Source organism: Sminthopsis crassicaudata, chromosome 5 (assembly GCF_048593235.1).
Source record: "Sminthopsis crassicaudata isolate SCR6 chromosome 5, ASM4859323v1, whole genome shotgun sequence".
Classification (NCBI taxonomy): Eukaryota; Metazoa; Chordata; class Mammalia; order Dasyuromorphia; family Dasyuridae; genus Sminthopsis; species Sminthopsis crassicaudata.
The window spans coordinates 122,575,041-122,590,164 of NC_133621.1; the positions used below are offsets into that span (position 1 = coordinate 122,575,041).

General features: G+C 31.6%; 1 protein-coding gene across 5 annotated transcripts in view; it reads right to left on the reverse strand.

Annotated features, from left to right (window-relative positions):
• PTPRZ1 (protein tyrosine phosphatase receptor type Z1) overlaps nt 1–15,124 on the reverse strand; it is a 224,910-nt gene that overhangs the window by 44,346 nt on the left and 165,440 nt on the right. For all 5 annotated transcript variants that reach the window (XM_074268136.1, XM_074268135.1, XM_074268133.1 and 2 more), the window contains one exon: nt 10,094–10,238. In XM_074268136.1, the coding sequence (XP_074124237.1) occupies nt 10,094–10,238 (145 nt within the window). The remainder of the gene's footprint in view (nt 1–10,093; nt 10,239–15,124) is intronic.

Here is a 15,124-nt window from a genome sequence, read left to right on the forward strand (position 1 = left end):
CAAAACTCAGCTTAAGATCCACTCTATATCTCAGTTTTCAGTGACTTCCCATCAAATTACTTTGTATTATTTTCTACATATTTGTATGTGTATCTTTCACAGATGTCCTAAAGCAGTAAAATATTTTAATTATCAATGAAAAAGTTACCTATGTGTGCTTTAAATAGTGTCTTTAACACAGAAAGCACTTAAATGCATGTGTATTGATTGAGACAGTAGACGAAATGATAAGTCCTTTAAAGAAGGCTTATCAGTAGTCTGGTAAAGATGGGGATTTAAAAATACTGCTGATCCATGGCTATGTAAATAACATATTATTATTTTTTAATCTGATTATTTTAATAAGAGAGTCAAATTTGGAGATTGAAGATCATCTAGTTTAACTTTATTATCTTGTAGATGAAGGATGTAAACCCAGAAAGATTTTATATCTTGCCACAGAACTAGCTAAGAAGTAGCAGACCCAATACTAACATCTAGGTCTTGTGATTCTAAATCTAGAGAAAATATAAATAAAGAAGGATAGATTAGTCCAAAGCAACTAGGTGTCATAGTAGATAGATTACTAATCCTGGAGACAGAAAGACTCATTCTCCTGAGTTCAAATCTAGCCTGGGACATCTTTTTATATATATAGTTCTTTTTGTGTTGACAAAGAACTATTAACAAGGATGATTGAACAAGCTATATTGTACCATAAAAATGACTAAAGGTATGATTTCAGAAAAATCTGGGGAGACTTGTATGAAGTGATGCAGAATGAAGTGAGCAAAACCAAGAGACCCATTTATACAATGACAACAATATGGTAAAGAGAACTTTGAGAGACTTTGGGACTCTGATCTGAGTAATGACCAAGCATGATTTCAGAAGACTAATGATGAAATGCCATCAGAGAGAGACAGAGAGAGAAAGATTCAGAATTCTGAATGAGATTTCTTTAATATACTTGGCAAAGTACAAATTTGTTTTTTATAAGATACACATATTTGTAAACAAGATTTTGGTTTTCTTTAGTTGGAGAATGAGAGTAGATTAGAAGAAAAGATGGCAGATTTTAACTGATTGAAAAAAACTTATAAATATGGTATTTTAGATTTCACAAAAGTTCATTGACATGTAAGTCCCTGTTATGAGATCTCCCAGAACTTTACTAGCTCACAGAAGTATATAGGAGTAAGATCCTACTTGTTCCTGAGAACTAATTATAAAATTTTCAGTTTGAGCATGTACCTTGGAAATTGGCAAGAGTTATAAATCTGGGCTTAATTTATTGTTTTATTAATTGTCTAGAAATAAGAAAGTAATGGAGAAGATAGTAATCATCCATTTTAAACATAAAAGTATATCACATGTATTTATAATTTTTTTTTCTGAAGAGCCAGTATACATTACCAGTATACCCTGCTTATGTCCATTCTGCCTACTCTAAGAATTGTTGTGAGGAAAGTAATAAAAAAGTTATAATTATTGGGTGTTTTTCCTTATGTATTTCAAAGATATATTCTTGGAACACTTTAAAAATTAATGGGAGTACATGTTTGAATATGTATTTATAATATTATCTTCTCAAAATAGAAAAAAAAAAAAACACCAGTGCAATGAAGAAGAGCAGTAGATTTGGAATCAGATATTAGTTTAAGTGCAACTGTTGCTTCCATCCTGTGTGACTTTGGACCAACCCTTTTATTTCTCTAGGTTTCATTCCTTTCTTTAAGATAAAGAAGTTGGAAGAGATGATCTTAAAGTCCTCTTCTAGCTCTAAATATATGAAGAGAAATTACTTATCTATTGTACTTTATCATTTTCTCATTTCTTCTTCCAAAATAGATTATGGATGTCATTGCTAGGGATGGAAGAATTTCTGTTAAATTTTTTTTGTCTTTGGGATTGGAAAGATTATTGGTTCTTATTCTAAAAATATGACTCAAATCTAATCATGCTTATATCTGAGTATTGACAGAAGAATTAAATGTGAGTTTCAAAAGATAAGTGGTAGTAATCCCTATATTACAGCAGGCTGAATCTGAACTCAGCCCTCTGCTACCTAGCTATCTATAAATGAATTACAAACTGTTGAGTTTAATTTGAATCATTAACATTTTCCCATCATTTTAAACATTCTAAACAATTAACAAAATAGTAACTCATTCCTTGATTTGTCAATATATGCCAATTTCCAAGATGCAAATGTACACTGAAAATTTAATAATTGGCTTCCTCTTGCATGAGCTTCAGACAAAAACCTTGTTATATATGTGGTCAAATCTAACTTATATTTAACAAAACTTGAGAGGTGGGTACTATAAGTATTATTATCCCCATTTTACAGAGGAGAGACTGAGTCTCTAACATATTAAGTAACTTGTAAAACAATCTAGATTTGAATCCAGGTTTTTCTGATTTCAAGTCAAAAGCACTTTCTACTAATACCCTCTGCTTCTTAAAGATTTGTGCATCATACCTTAAGGGAAGCTGGAGTGGGATGTGAGGCAGGATAAAAGAATTAGCATCCCTTCTGACTTTAGAGAAAATCTACTCTTAATTCTTTCATTTTCCTAATGAGGAAACTGAGATCCATAATCAAGGTTATACAACTTATAAGTGGCAGTGCCTGGATTCAATATCTCATTTCAATACCTTCATCACTTTAATATACCATAATCCTATAATATAAATGAATACTTTCCCCCTTGGTTTTGTTTCTGCTTTAAAATTTATACCCCTTTCTCCTTCTGAATAGCCAGTTATGCATTGTTTTTTGCTGAAGACATTTCACATGTTTTCAATGAGGGATTGTCACATGTAAATTATGCCCCAAAACATCTGGAAAACTATTTCAAAGCATATTATTTAATATATAAGAACATTCAACATCAATATTCCATCTGTTCTGTATAAGTAGCAAACATCTTCACGACTATGTGCTAAGTGTTGATAACTATGTCTCCTGCTAATTATCACCAGGCTATGAAGAAAAAAGTGATGACTGTTTTAAACTTGCAGCCATAGGTCCTATCAATCAATGTTAACCTGATTATTTAATTTACACCTTTTCATCACAGAAAGCATTTAGATCTAAAACCTGGAAATATGTAATTCCTATTACATTTTTGAATACTTGTAAAAATATGAAACAATAGTCAACGTGCTGAATTTGTTATAAAGACTTTACAAAACTTCTCTGTAAGGTCTTGTTATCTTTTATAATTTTCAGCTTCTAGAAAGTGGATTTATGATAAATATAACTTAGAAGATTGTTCTTAAATGTAGGTGAAAGTCAAGAGTTAAGTAGTCAAATAGAATAAAAAAAGAGAAAAGTACTCAAGCCTCTTCATACCCACACTTTATACCTTATAATCAGTATCAAACATCTACATGATTGCTACCCATGACAGAATGAAGACAATCCTTTTATGGGAATTTATTCTTAGCTTCACAACTACTATACTCTGACAACATATGGAATTTTCTTGGGGGAAATATTGGAATGATTTGTCATTTCCTTCTCTAGTTTAAGTGACTTCCCTGGAGTCATATAGCAAGTAAGTTTCTGAGATTGAATTTGAACTCAGCTCTTATTGACTGTAGGTCCAACATTCTATTCAATGAACTACCCTAGCTTCCTCCAATATCATCATTTGCTGCTTATAAAATTTAATTGGTAAAAGTTTAAATTAGTCAATTATATCAATATACATTTATTACATTTCTACTTTGTGCCAGGCACTGTGCTAAGTGTTAGGGATGCAGAGAAAAGCAAAAAATAGTTCTTGCCCTCAAGGATCTTACAATCTAATGAAGGAATCAACATATAAACAATTGGGAACAAATAATATGTGAGAGAATAATAACAGCTAACCCTAATTAAGAGGCTGCCGTGCACTAGGCTATCTGCTAGATAAGATAAGAAGAAAAAATAAAGCTAAGAAGGACAAGGTTTCTGCCTTCAGGATTATAACCTAGTAGGTTATAAACATATAAAGTAACTGTCACAATGGAAGACAGATGGCAGTGACCTTGAAGTCAGAAAGACCTGAGTTCAATATGACTCTGGACAAGTTACTTAACCCTGACTGTACCCTTCAAAAGTAGACACAAAAAAGTAATTACCACAAAAAGTAAGCAATCTAAAGGAAAGAGAGATGACTTCTGGTTGATGGAATAAAGGGAGGCCCTCATAGAAATGATTACAAAGACTTTCTAATGGTTTCCCTTGCATTTAGTCTCCCTCTCTTCAGCAATCCACCATGCTAGGTCTTGAAGAACAGATCTTGGGTTCTTAGATGGGATATATTTCAACAGGTAGAAAAGTGGGTATGACAGTATGATAGTCCAGTAGAAAAGCAAAGGTATGTTCTGGATATGGGCAAAATAGTAGTTTGGTTGTAGTATATAAGAAGACTGGAAAGGTCTATTGGAAGAATATTATAAAATATGGAAATGCATGAATGGAAGCCTGAAGAATTTTGACTTTTTTTGGTATGCAACAGATATATAAAACACTTTCAATCAGTTATTTTATCTGGTTGTCTCAATGATTATTAGAGATAGCAGGATACATAGTCTAAAGGAGGGGTTAGGAAGTCCTGCCTCTGACACATACTACAAATAAATTACTTGACCTCTTAATAAATCAGGTAATTCTCTAAAACTATTAATTACAGATTTTAACTACTAATCAGTATTGATGAAGATGTTACCACAGTGGGGAATTCCCCTTCAAGATGAATCACAGATCAGAGCCAATAATGACAATAAAAACAAAATAATTTCAATAGAATGACATTTATGTGACCAATTTCAGATTTGCTAAGTGTATTGCATATACTGCTTCCTGTAACCCTCACAGCAATCAGATGAGGCAGTAATCACAGTTTTTATTTCCATTTCACATACAGGAAAACTGAGGGTCAAAGAGGTTGACAGGCTTCACAGAACTGTAAGAGACATTTGAGGTCATCAAGACCAAAAGAGGTCAAGTAATTTCTATTTCCAGGATGACACAAGAAAGAAACCCAAGCACAAGGATTTGAATCCAAATCTTCGGATTCCAAATCCAAATGAAGAGCCAAGGATGAAATCTGAACCCAGGATTTCTGAATTCCATATCTAAAATTCCTTATTGACTCTTGTGGTATGGGGAAAACATTTTAAGTTTTTCAGCAAAAGAGCACTCAGATCATAGCTGTAGAGAAGGAAGGTTATTTTAGGTAGCAGTGATTAGAGGGGGGAAGGGATGAGTAGGTGGAGGGATAGAAACTGTCACAGAAAAACCATTTAAAAGTCTACAACAATAGTTCAAGAGAGAGATAATGAGGAAAGGAGAGAGGTAATTTGGCTAGAGGCTTTGGGAACAGAAATCTTAGCCCTGAAGGGAGAGTTATTCAGCACAAAAAAATCCCCAGGACTTGAAAACCAATTCTATTTGGGGTTAGGAGGGAGGAAAAAGTCAAAAGTCAAAGATGACTCCTGGTTTCTCCATGTCACCATTAACAGAAATAGGGTAATCAGGAGTTGGAAAGAATTCAGGTGGAAAGATATTGGTTTGGCTTCAGGCCTAAGTTCTTGTTGACTTTAAATCAATTTTTTCTATAAAATAGTTTCATCTTGTACATAGTGGGCAGCTATCTAGAACAGAACTCATTATTTTTCCCTATTTCTATGCAGGACACCATCATCTTCTAGTCACACAGGTCTTCAATCTAGAAATCATTCTTAACCCATTACTCTTACTCCTCTAACCTCTTTATGTTCAAATGACCAAATATTGACCATTCTCCCTCCTGAATAACTATTAATCCTTTTTATAATTATACCAATCTATTTCAGGCCTTTATCCCTCATAGAAATAATTACAAAGACTTTCTAATTGTTTTTCTTGCATTTAGTCTCTCCCCTCTTCAATCAATCCACCATGCAATTGACAAACTGATAATCCTAAATAAAATGTAGATCTGTTCAGGTCATTCCTCCACTCAAGAAACTTCACTGGCTTCCTAATGCTTTCTCTATTTGGAATTTATAGCCCTTTACAATTTGACAAAACCATCTTTCAAAGATGATTACATAGTAATCCTCTATATGAACTGTAAATTCCAGCCAAACTGGCCTTGTTCATATTCCCCAAACATGATGTAATTTGCTACCTCCGTACTTTTGCCCAGTTCTCTCTTTCCCTCCAATTCCTGGAACCCCTAGTTTCCTTCAAGACTCCGTTCAAACACCATCCTCTTCAAAAAGCCTTCACTAATTCCCTCAATTATTAATCACTGCCTCAAAAGACCATTTTAAAATTTCATGTTTGTTTTTATTGGCTTAATCTTACCAAATCTATTTTTGTAACATCTTTCTTCTCTTACTAACTTTTCTCCTCTGAAATTCATCATTCTAGTACAGGTCCCCATTACCTCACATCTAGATTACTGCAAAAGACTGCTGGTTGGCCCCTAGCCTCAAATATCTTCCCATTTCATTTTCCATTCAGATGTCAAATTAATTTTCCTACAGCACAGTCTAACTATGACCTCCTTTCCCCTCCTACTTCACCATTCAATCAAATCCAGTAGTTCCAGGCTTCTTAAAGGAGGAGGTTAGATTATGAAGGAATTTAAATGCCAAACAGCATTTTGTATCTGCTCTTGGAGGAAATAGGAAGCTACTAGAGTTTATTGAGTAGGAATTGATATTTTAGGAAAAATCTCTTTGGTGACTGGCTGGAGGATGCAGGCATTGGACATGAGGAGAGACTTGAGGCAGACTGACCCACCAGCAGACTACTGCAGGTATGAGGAGATGAGGGTCTGCACCAGAGTGATAGCAATGTCAAAGGAGATAAAGGGTTGCATTGGAGAAATATAGCAAAAGTGAAATCAATAGACCTTGTTAGCAGATTGTATATGTGGAAGAAGGTTGGAAGATAGTGATAATTTGAAGATGACACCTAGGCTGTGAGCCTGAGGAACCAGGAGAATGATATTGTCTTCTATAATAACAAGGGAGATAATAGGAGACGACAGGTAGATTTGGTAAAGATAGTAATTGAATCCATGGGAGTTGATGAGATCATTAAGTATAGAGAGAGAAGAGAAGAGGATTCAGGATAGAACTCTGTGGGATATTTGTGGTTAAAGGGAGTGATCTAGATAAAGATCCAGCAAAAATGATTGAGGAAAGGTGAGATAAGAAAAAATTCAGGAGAAAGTGATATCTGGAAAACATAGAGAGAAGAGAGGATCAAAGAGGCTGTAGAGAGATCAAGGAGGAAAAAAAATGCATTTTTTAGTTGTGGGTACTTTTTTGTTTAATTTCAAGACAAAAACACATGAATGAATCTATTAAAGCATAATGGGGGAAGTTTCCAGAATATAAGTTCACTAATATGTAACACAGAAGATAAATTAGTCTATGGGAATTTTGCCCTATTTTAAATGTTAACCTTCTCTTTGGTTATTTGTGTATAGGTAATGCAAGGTCTGATTTACTGACACAAGTCATCAGGGAAGCAATGAATGAAAATAGAATTAGCTTGGTTGTCAGGAGACAAATTATATATATATATATACATATACATATATATATACATATGTATATATATATATATAAAACCTTAGACAAAGCATTAAATGATTTAACTTTTGTAAGTTAGTTTGTTCACAGAAGCTAAAGTTCTTTTAGAGAAATTAGCCCAAAGAGACTCAAATAGAATCACGTTAAAGAAGTAAGAAAAAAGAAGTTGGGGAAGATATAGCTAGAAAGCAGTTCATATCAAAAAGAATGTCTCAGTATACTATTGGTTTAATACAAGTTAACAGTGTGATCCAGAAGCCTTAAAAGTTATTATGATTTAGGCTGCATTACAAAGCAGAAAAATCATTTCTAGTTCTGATTTTGTTAAGTCACATCAGGAATAATAAGTTCAAATCTGACACCACATTTTAAGAAAGCCATTTGTTAGCTGGAAAATGCACATAGGAAAGAAAACATAATGGTGAATGGCCTTAAGTATAAATGCCATATGAAAATCAGTTGAAGGAATTTAGGATGTATAATCTAGAGAGGAAATGAATGAGAAGGGAATCTGTAAGCTGTCTTCAGATATTTAAAGGATTATTTCATGGGAAAAGATTTAAGCTTTTTTCTTCTTGCCCTGCAAAGAAAAACCAAGAGTTATGGATGAAAGTTGTAAAGATAAATTTAGCCTTCATGTAAATAATACCTTTTTTTAAAAAATAGTCATTCAAAAATGGAAAATATTTTCCAGAGTAGGTAATGGGTTCTCCTTCTTTGGGGACCTTTAATTGAAGAGTTGAAGATGACCTCTTGTTAAAAGGTAATATAGAGGTCATTATTGTTCAGTGGTGGGTTGGTCTAGATAGTATTGGAGGCTCCTTAATAAAACTGAGATTCTATAATTCTGGTCTGCAGAATCTGCATGAAATTATCTGGATAACATGAAAATAAAGTCCCTGAATTGTATTTCATTGAAGTGTAGAGGGAAGATAATGCATCATATTAATACGGACAAAGAAAAAAAATAATTAATGTATAGGATTAAGATTACTACTACTTGAATATTACATTCCACTTTTTAAAATAAGCATAAAATAAGACAGTATTGTCCTTCCACTTTAACAATGCTCTAACATAACTAAATACCTACTACATAAGTATATCATTCTCATCTCTATCTCTATGGCTTTGATTAGCCTGATTCTCCTGCCTTGCCTCACCCTCTCTTTACTTATTCTAATTCTCCTTGTCCATTAAGATACAATTCAAATTCTCTACATTTTCCTTGAAAATCTCCCTCTTTTTATGAATTCAAAAGACTTCTTTCTTTGACTTGGCACATTACTTATTGTCTACAGCAGACATTTTGATATTTAAAAACATACTTTCTTATACTTCTCTATATGTCATGTATCAATCAGGAATTTATTACATATGCCAACTGAATTGGAAGGTAAGGCACTTTGAAGGCTGGGAGCATGTGTTATATTTCTTTTGTATCCTTAAGTTCCTTACATATTGAAGGCATTTAATAAATATCTGTGGAGTGAAATTAAGATGAACAATTCTGGAAAACATCTCAGAAATGGATATGTCTATGACAATATGAAGCTATAGAAAAATGAGAAAGAGAATGAGTTAACTATAAAACTTCAGAGTAAAATGTTCTAATTTATCAGTCAGCGAAATATGTCTATCTTTTTGAGTTTAGCTATAGTATCATTCCATACAAAGCCTTGTTTTAATATATACTTTGATGTATATACATACATACATATATGTATAGAAATCTCCCTTCCTCCTCTTTGTGTACACACATATACACAGATATAGATATAGATATCTTATGGCCCACATCATATTCCCTACTCAGTGCTATGCCAATTGTGTCTCTCTTTAGAGCATACATTATCTAAGATATGATTTGTCCTTCAGAAACATAATACAGTATAAGAGCTCATCATCTTTCCTTTTTAAGACATTCCATAAAGGAAAAAAACGCACCCCAAACCAGTTATTCTTAGATTTTTCTTCTGAATTCAGTATTGTCCTTCCACTTTAATTTTAGCAAACTAATACTTTTTTCTTTATGAGCTGATATGTGTAATTGAGTAGTTCTTAATTATGTATGATAAAACTCATGCAAAACAAGGGATTACAGTTAAATAACTATACGCTGTTATTTCTATATTAATTTTTCTAAGGCATGTACTTAAAACATGTAGTTGGTTAAAATTATTATTGAGATTAATTTTAACAATGATATTTTCTTATCTATTACTTGTCAACATGAAATTGTAATTGTCAAAATAATTTATCTAAAACAACCAGAACCAAAGCTCTTTAATTTTACCTTTATCTTCTTACCTTAATTATGGAAATCAATCATCCCCTTCAATAAATCTTTATGTACACAAGATGGCAACTTGTTCATGACTACTCTGAGAAATAATTAAAGTTCTGAGAAAATCTACTTTAAAAACCTTTCACATCTACTTATAGAGCACACTATAATAATCATTATTTTACTAATGAGAACAAAATATGAATTATGTGCAATATGGAAAATCAAATAACTTACCTCCAATAGATGAGAATACCCACTAGAACCACTAGACAGATAAAAGTCAGAGCTGATACGATCACAAGAGGAATAACTGTCTTCTTCTCTGATTCCAAACCCTCAGCTAGCCCAATACGAGATTCATGGCTACTATTACTTGCTTCTGCAAGTCAGAGAAAATTGAGACAGTTTATACTTAAGCACAAGGAAAAGTCACAGAATTACTGAATTGTAAAACTATATGTTTCTACTTACCTCATATGTTTTGACTCTATAATATCATGTTAAATGAAAATGTTTATAAATACATTTATGGAAAACAGACAATAAGTAAAATAGACTTCTTGAACAGAAGAAACATGTTAGCCTAACAGTAAATGACATAGCACTTTCTTTGAAACTACTGTTTGTATATTTTTTACAAAGGCAATTAAGAATTCAAGTAAGAAAAGTTTCCATTCCTAAAGTAAATTTAACAAAGGTCGCAAATGTTTTTATTGCATCATTAAATATCTTTACAACCTCAAAATTATTTGTAATTATTTCTCTTTTCAATTAAACCAAATCCTAATGCAACAAAACTTCTTGAACTGACTGCTTCACTTTACTTAAAATTATCTTGACTTTGACTAATAGACTATTTAAAATTTTTATTTTGAGATCCTTCTCTATTTTTCCTTTATCAAAAAAAAAAAATCCAAAGTACTACATGTGAATTGAAGAATCATGTTGTCCCAAGAAATCATTTTTAATTTAAAAAATACTAAACCATAAATATAAATCCATTCTTCACATTAATTTAAAAAACTGAAAAAATGATGCTACTTTTGTGACTAGAGTTCACACACAAAACTATATTCTCACCTGTATTATTACTGTTACATGGGAAAAAAAAGTTTCATTGCTGTTATGGTTACTCAATTCCCATACTGCAGAATGAAATTGAGCTATTAACAGTTCTTGCCTTATATTTCACATGGTACTTAGTAGGAAATCAAGTTTAAGAATCCACTGAACTCTTCATTAGAACCACTTCCTCAAAGATAATGGATTGCACTTCTATTGTATGGGGAGCTCCTTGACCTGGTACATATACTTGGAAAAGCTCATAAAAGAAGTAATTGATATTCATCATTCAATAAAACTGGCATAGTTGATGTTTCCCTAATGATCATCATACTACCAGAAATAAAATACATGGGGAATAAATTTAATTATAAATATCTTAAGGAATACAAAATTAAAGAACAAAGACAAGGAATAAAACACGATCTTGAAGTATGTCAAATAATACTTAAGAAAAAGGAAAACTCTTATAGTACCATAGGAGTGGTGACTCGATATTTAATTTCAACAGGCTCAAAGTTTGATTTTTTTTATTCACCAAGGAATAGAACTTTTCCCAAAGGAAAAGAACTTTTGCTGACAAATATCATATGCTGCTCTTATGTACGAAGAAAGGAAATATAACCTAGGTCTATATTTATATTGTAGTCCTTTTTTTTTTTATCTTCGAGAACTAACAGTATATGACTGCTTTCATAAAATGTTTAACTAGGATGAAAAGGGGGGGGAAGTTCAAGTTATTGGTTATTGGGCTGTCACAATGCCAATTCCTTTCTTTACCCGTTCTTCTCTTCTTCAGCCCTGCCCTCACTAACTAGCTATAGAATTTCAGTTTCTCTTATGGTTAATATGTTTAGCTCATTGTGGAAGGAATAATTTTTAACTACTACTCATTTCCATAGAAAAGAATAATGGGCTGCTGAACTGCTCATCAGGATGCCAAACCAGTTAGATAATTTGTGGAATAGAGTACTGGTCCTGGAACTAGGAAGGACTGATCTTATCCCAGATACTTAATTAGCTCCTGATCCTGAACTAATTACTTAAACTTCTGTTTTCTTCAGTTTCTTCAATTGTAAAAGGAGGATACCTTCCAGGCTTCTTGTGAGTATTAAAAGAGGTTATATTTGTAACAGCACAGTGTCTATCTGATGTACACTGGACTATGTGATTAGTCCTCTTTTTATGATCCTGAATAAAAATATTTAATATTGTAAAGGTAAATCTTAAGATTTTTAAAAAAATTTTTATGTTAGAGTAGTAATATGTGACAATCATACAATAGACAGAAAAAAGTAAAACATTTAGCTATGTCGCCCCTACCTGTACCAATGGACAGCATTTCTGTTAATGAGGCTAGAATCACTGGCTGATATGATCACAGTCACTATATTCCCCCATTTTGGACATTTGACTAGATTGATACATAACTCATGATTATTGTTTTTTCTGGAATTAATTGATAAGCAAAAAAAAAAATGACTAGGCTCATTTTGGAAGTACTCACTTGATCAGCTGCCTGAATTGTCACAACAGAACCGCACTATGTGGAAACTTATTCAGTATTTTTAAATATCTGAATGTTTTGCCAACTTATTCAAAATAATTTTTTCACTTTTCATCCAGATTATTTTGATATTTTGGAAAAAATGACATTGACATTTATAAAATGTCTGAATATTAGCTCAGTTTGTGGCAATCCATTAAAATAAGTTTTCTAGCAAATTAATTTTTTAAAATTATTTTTAACATTAATGCTATTTTGGTTCTATTTGAAAGGTAATACCACAGTATGCTTTTTGAAAATATATATAATAAGATAAATATATAAAAATATATACACACAACAATGCAACTAGTCAAGATATGAAATGCTTAGTCAATCAGAATGACACTTAACAATCAATAGATATTTTCCCCTGCTAAATGTAACAGCTGTTTATGCAAAGTAAATTTAGCTTATTTGATTTCCACTCATTATTTGATCAAGGAAATGGGAACTCCATTAATAAACAGTTGGACAATAAATATACTAATACTAATATTTGAAATAGTCTTTAAAAATAAAATGTACTTTTGGTGATAAAATTGGAGTCTAGATATGGTAATTATATATATATATCAATGATAAACATAAATTATAAACATGATGAAAAAAACAAGGACATATTTGCATTGTGGATATTATTAGAAAAGAATATTACTTCTCTGAAAAACTTCTGTTGGGAACAACTGTGGGCTAGTTGTGTCATACATGTAGAATTCAATTCCAGATATAACTATATGACAAACTTTTACCATAAAAAGGGTTCTCTCAAAATCTTAATGTCTTTTAACTTTAATCACTAGTATTAGGTAATACTATATAATACTAAGTTGATAAAAGAAATTATGTTCCATGTTTCTTCTCATTGGTGGGTAAACATCAATATAATAATTTTTATCAGCAAATTGTTTGTTTTCAGAAATTCATTTAAGAGTAACAAATTGGTTTGTAATTGATCCAGAAAGGCACTATATCTACCTGTAGGAAAATATATTAATAATGAATGACAATCTAAAAAAAACCCCAAGAAATAGATGGATTCTTGAAATTCTCCTCTAAAGCTCATCTTCTGTTTAAGCTTTGAAAACATGACAGAATTTGAAAATTCTGAAACAATCTAATTTTTAAAAAAACAACACATTAAAAGCACTACAAAATTTTCAGCTAGAGTGTTCCACACATTAGCCCTAACAAATGCACCAAAACATCGCAACTATGAATTCATTATAAATGCAAATGTCAGTTTTAACTGTTGAAATGTAAATGTAATATTAAATAGACAAAGTTTGATTGCAGAGAAACCTCATGACCAAAATGTACCCACTTTTAATTGCTGCTGTTGCATTAAAAGAAAATATGCAACATAATTTAGTGGAAGAAAATAACATAGAGAAAAATTCTTTAATGAGGTTGACGTCTAGGTGCTGGGTTATAAACAGAAGCTATTAGTAAGTCAAGCAACATGTTAAACAGTATTTTTTGAAGTACTGTCAAGATTTCAAGTCTTTTCATTGCTAATTACAAATAATTTTCCCTTAAATTTAATTAAAGCAAACTATAAATAACATGATCCCTTTGGTGTAATTAACTTGTATCCTTATGTGCATAATGAACCTATTTTTTTAATTCTTAAGAAATGTGTATTATGTATGCTTTAAACATGTTTTTTTTTAATCTAGCTAACACAGCAATTATCACAAAATTAAAAGGCATTTATTTTACAGAAAAAACATCCTTTGATTATTTTTTATATGATTATGATGCATATCAGTGTTTAATATATGAATTCCTTCAGGAACACCAGGTAGAAGGGAAAGGTGCAGTATTTTGTTGCCTGATACTGCCCTCTTCAGGCAACACTGAGAATCAACCAAAGAGAATAAAAATCTTCAAATTACTGTAACATGCTATTCAGTTTTTTTTAATAGCTCATTACAGTTTAATCCAAAGAAGTTAATTTATTATTCATTTTTGGAAATTTCTGATTGTCTTGTGGCTGCTTAAAATAACTGTGTTTTTTTTGGAAGGGCTGAAGGAAAGTCTTATGAAATACTTTTAAGAATATTAGCTAATCAAGATATTTTAAACCTAAAGGCTTCTAGAATAAAATTTTTAAAAACCAATCATTACAAAGAGCATTACTCTAAAATTTCTGAAATATTAAATCTTTACAAGCTTACTTGAATATTTAAATTTTTTGCCTATACTGACAGAGTTTGACAGCCATTCCTTGGTAGATGGTGTCATGGTCTGTGGTAGCTTAAAAACTTAATTCACTGATATGTAAACTTTCTTGTAGTAAGGTTCTCCAAATGGAGGGAGACTGGTCCTCAGATAAAGACTCAGAGTCTAAGGTTTGTACCTATAAATGAAGTCATTCCAGCTTGTTAGGAACTATCTCAATTTATGTTTCTTGAAAAAATGATGGTAAGATGCATCATCGTAATGAATCTTGATATAGTTAATTAGTTGAAATTATTTCAAATTATATCCCATAATGCCCAGCTTATCTCATAGAGTATGAAATATTGGGAAAGGATTGCTTAAATTAAATAATTTAAGCTATTTTAGGCAAATAAAGATAATCAAAAAACTCTATTTTTTAAAATATAAAGATCATATTCTGAAAACTAAAGGATGTTAGATAATAAAAACAA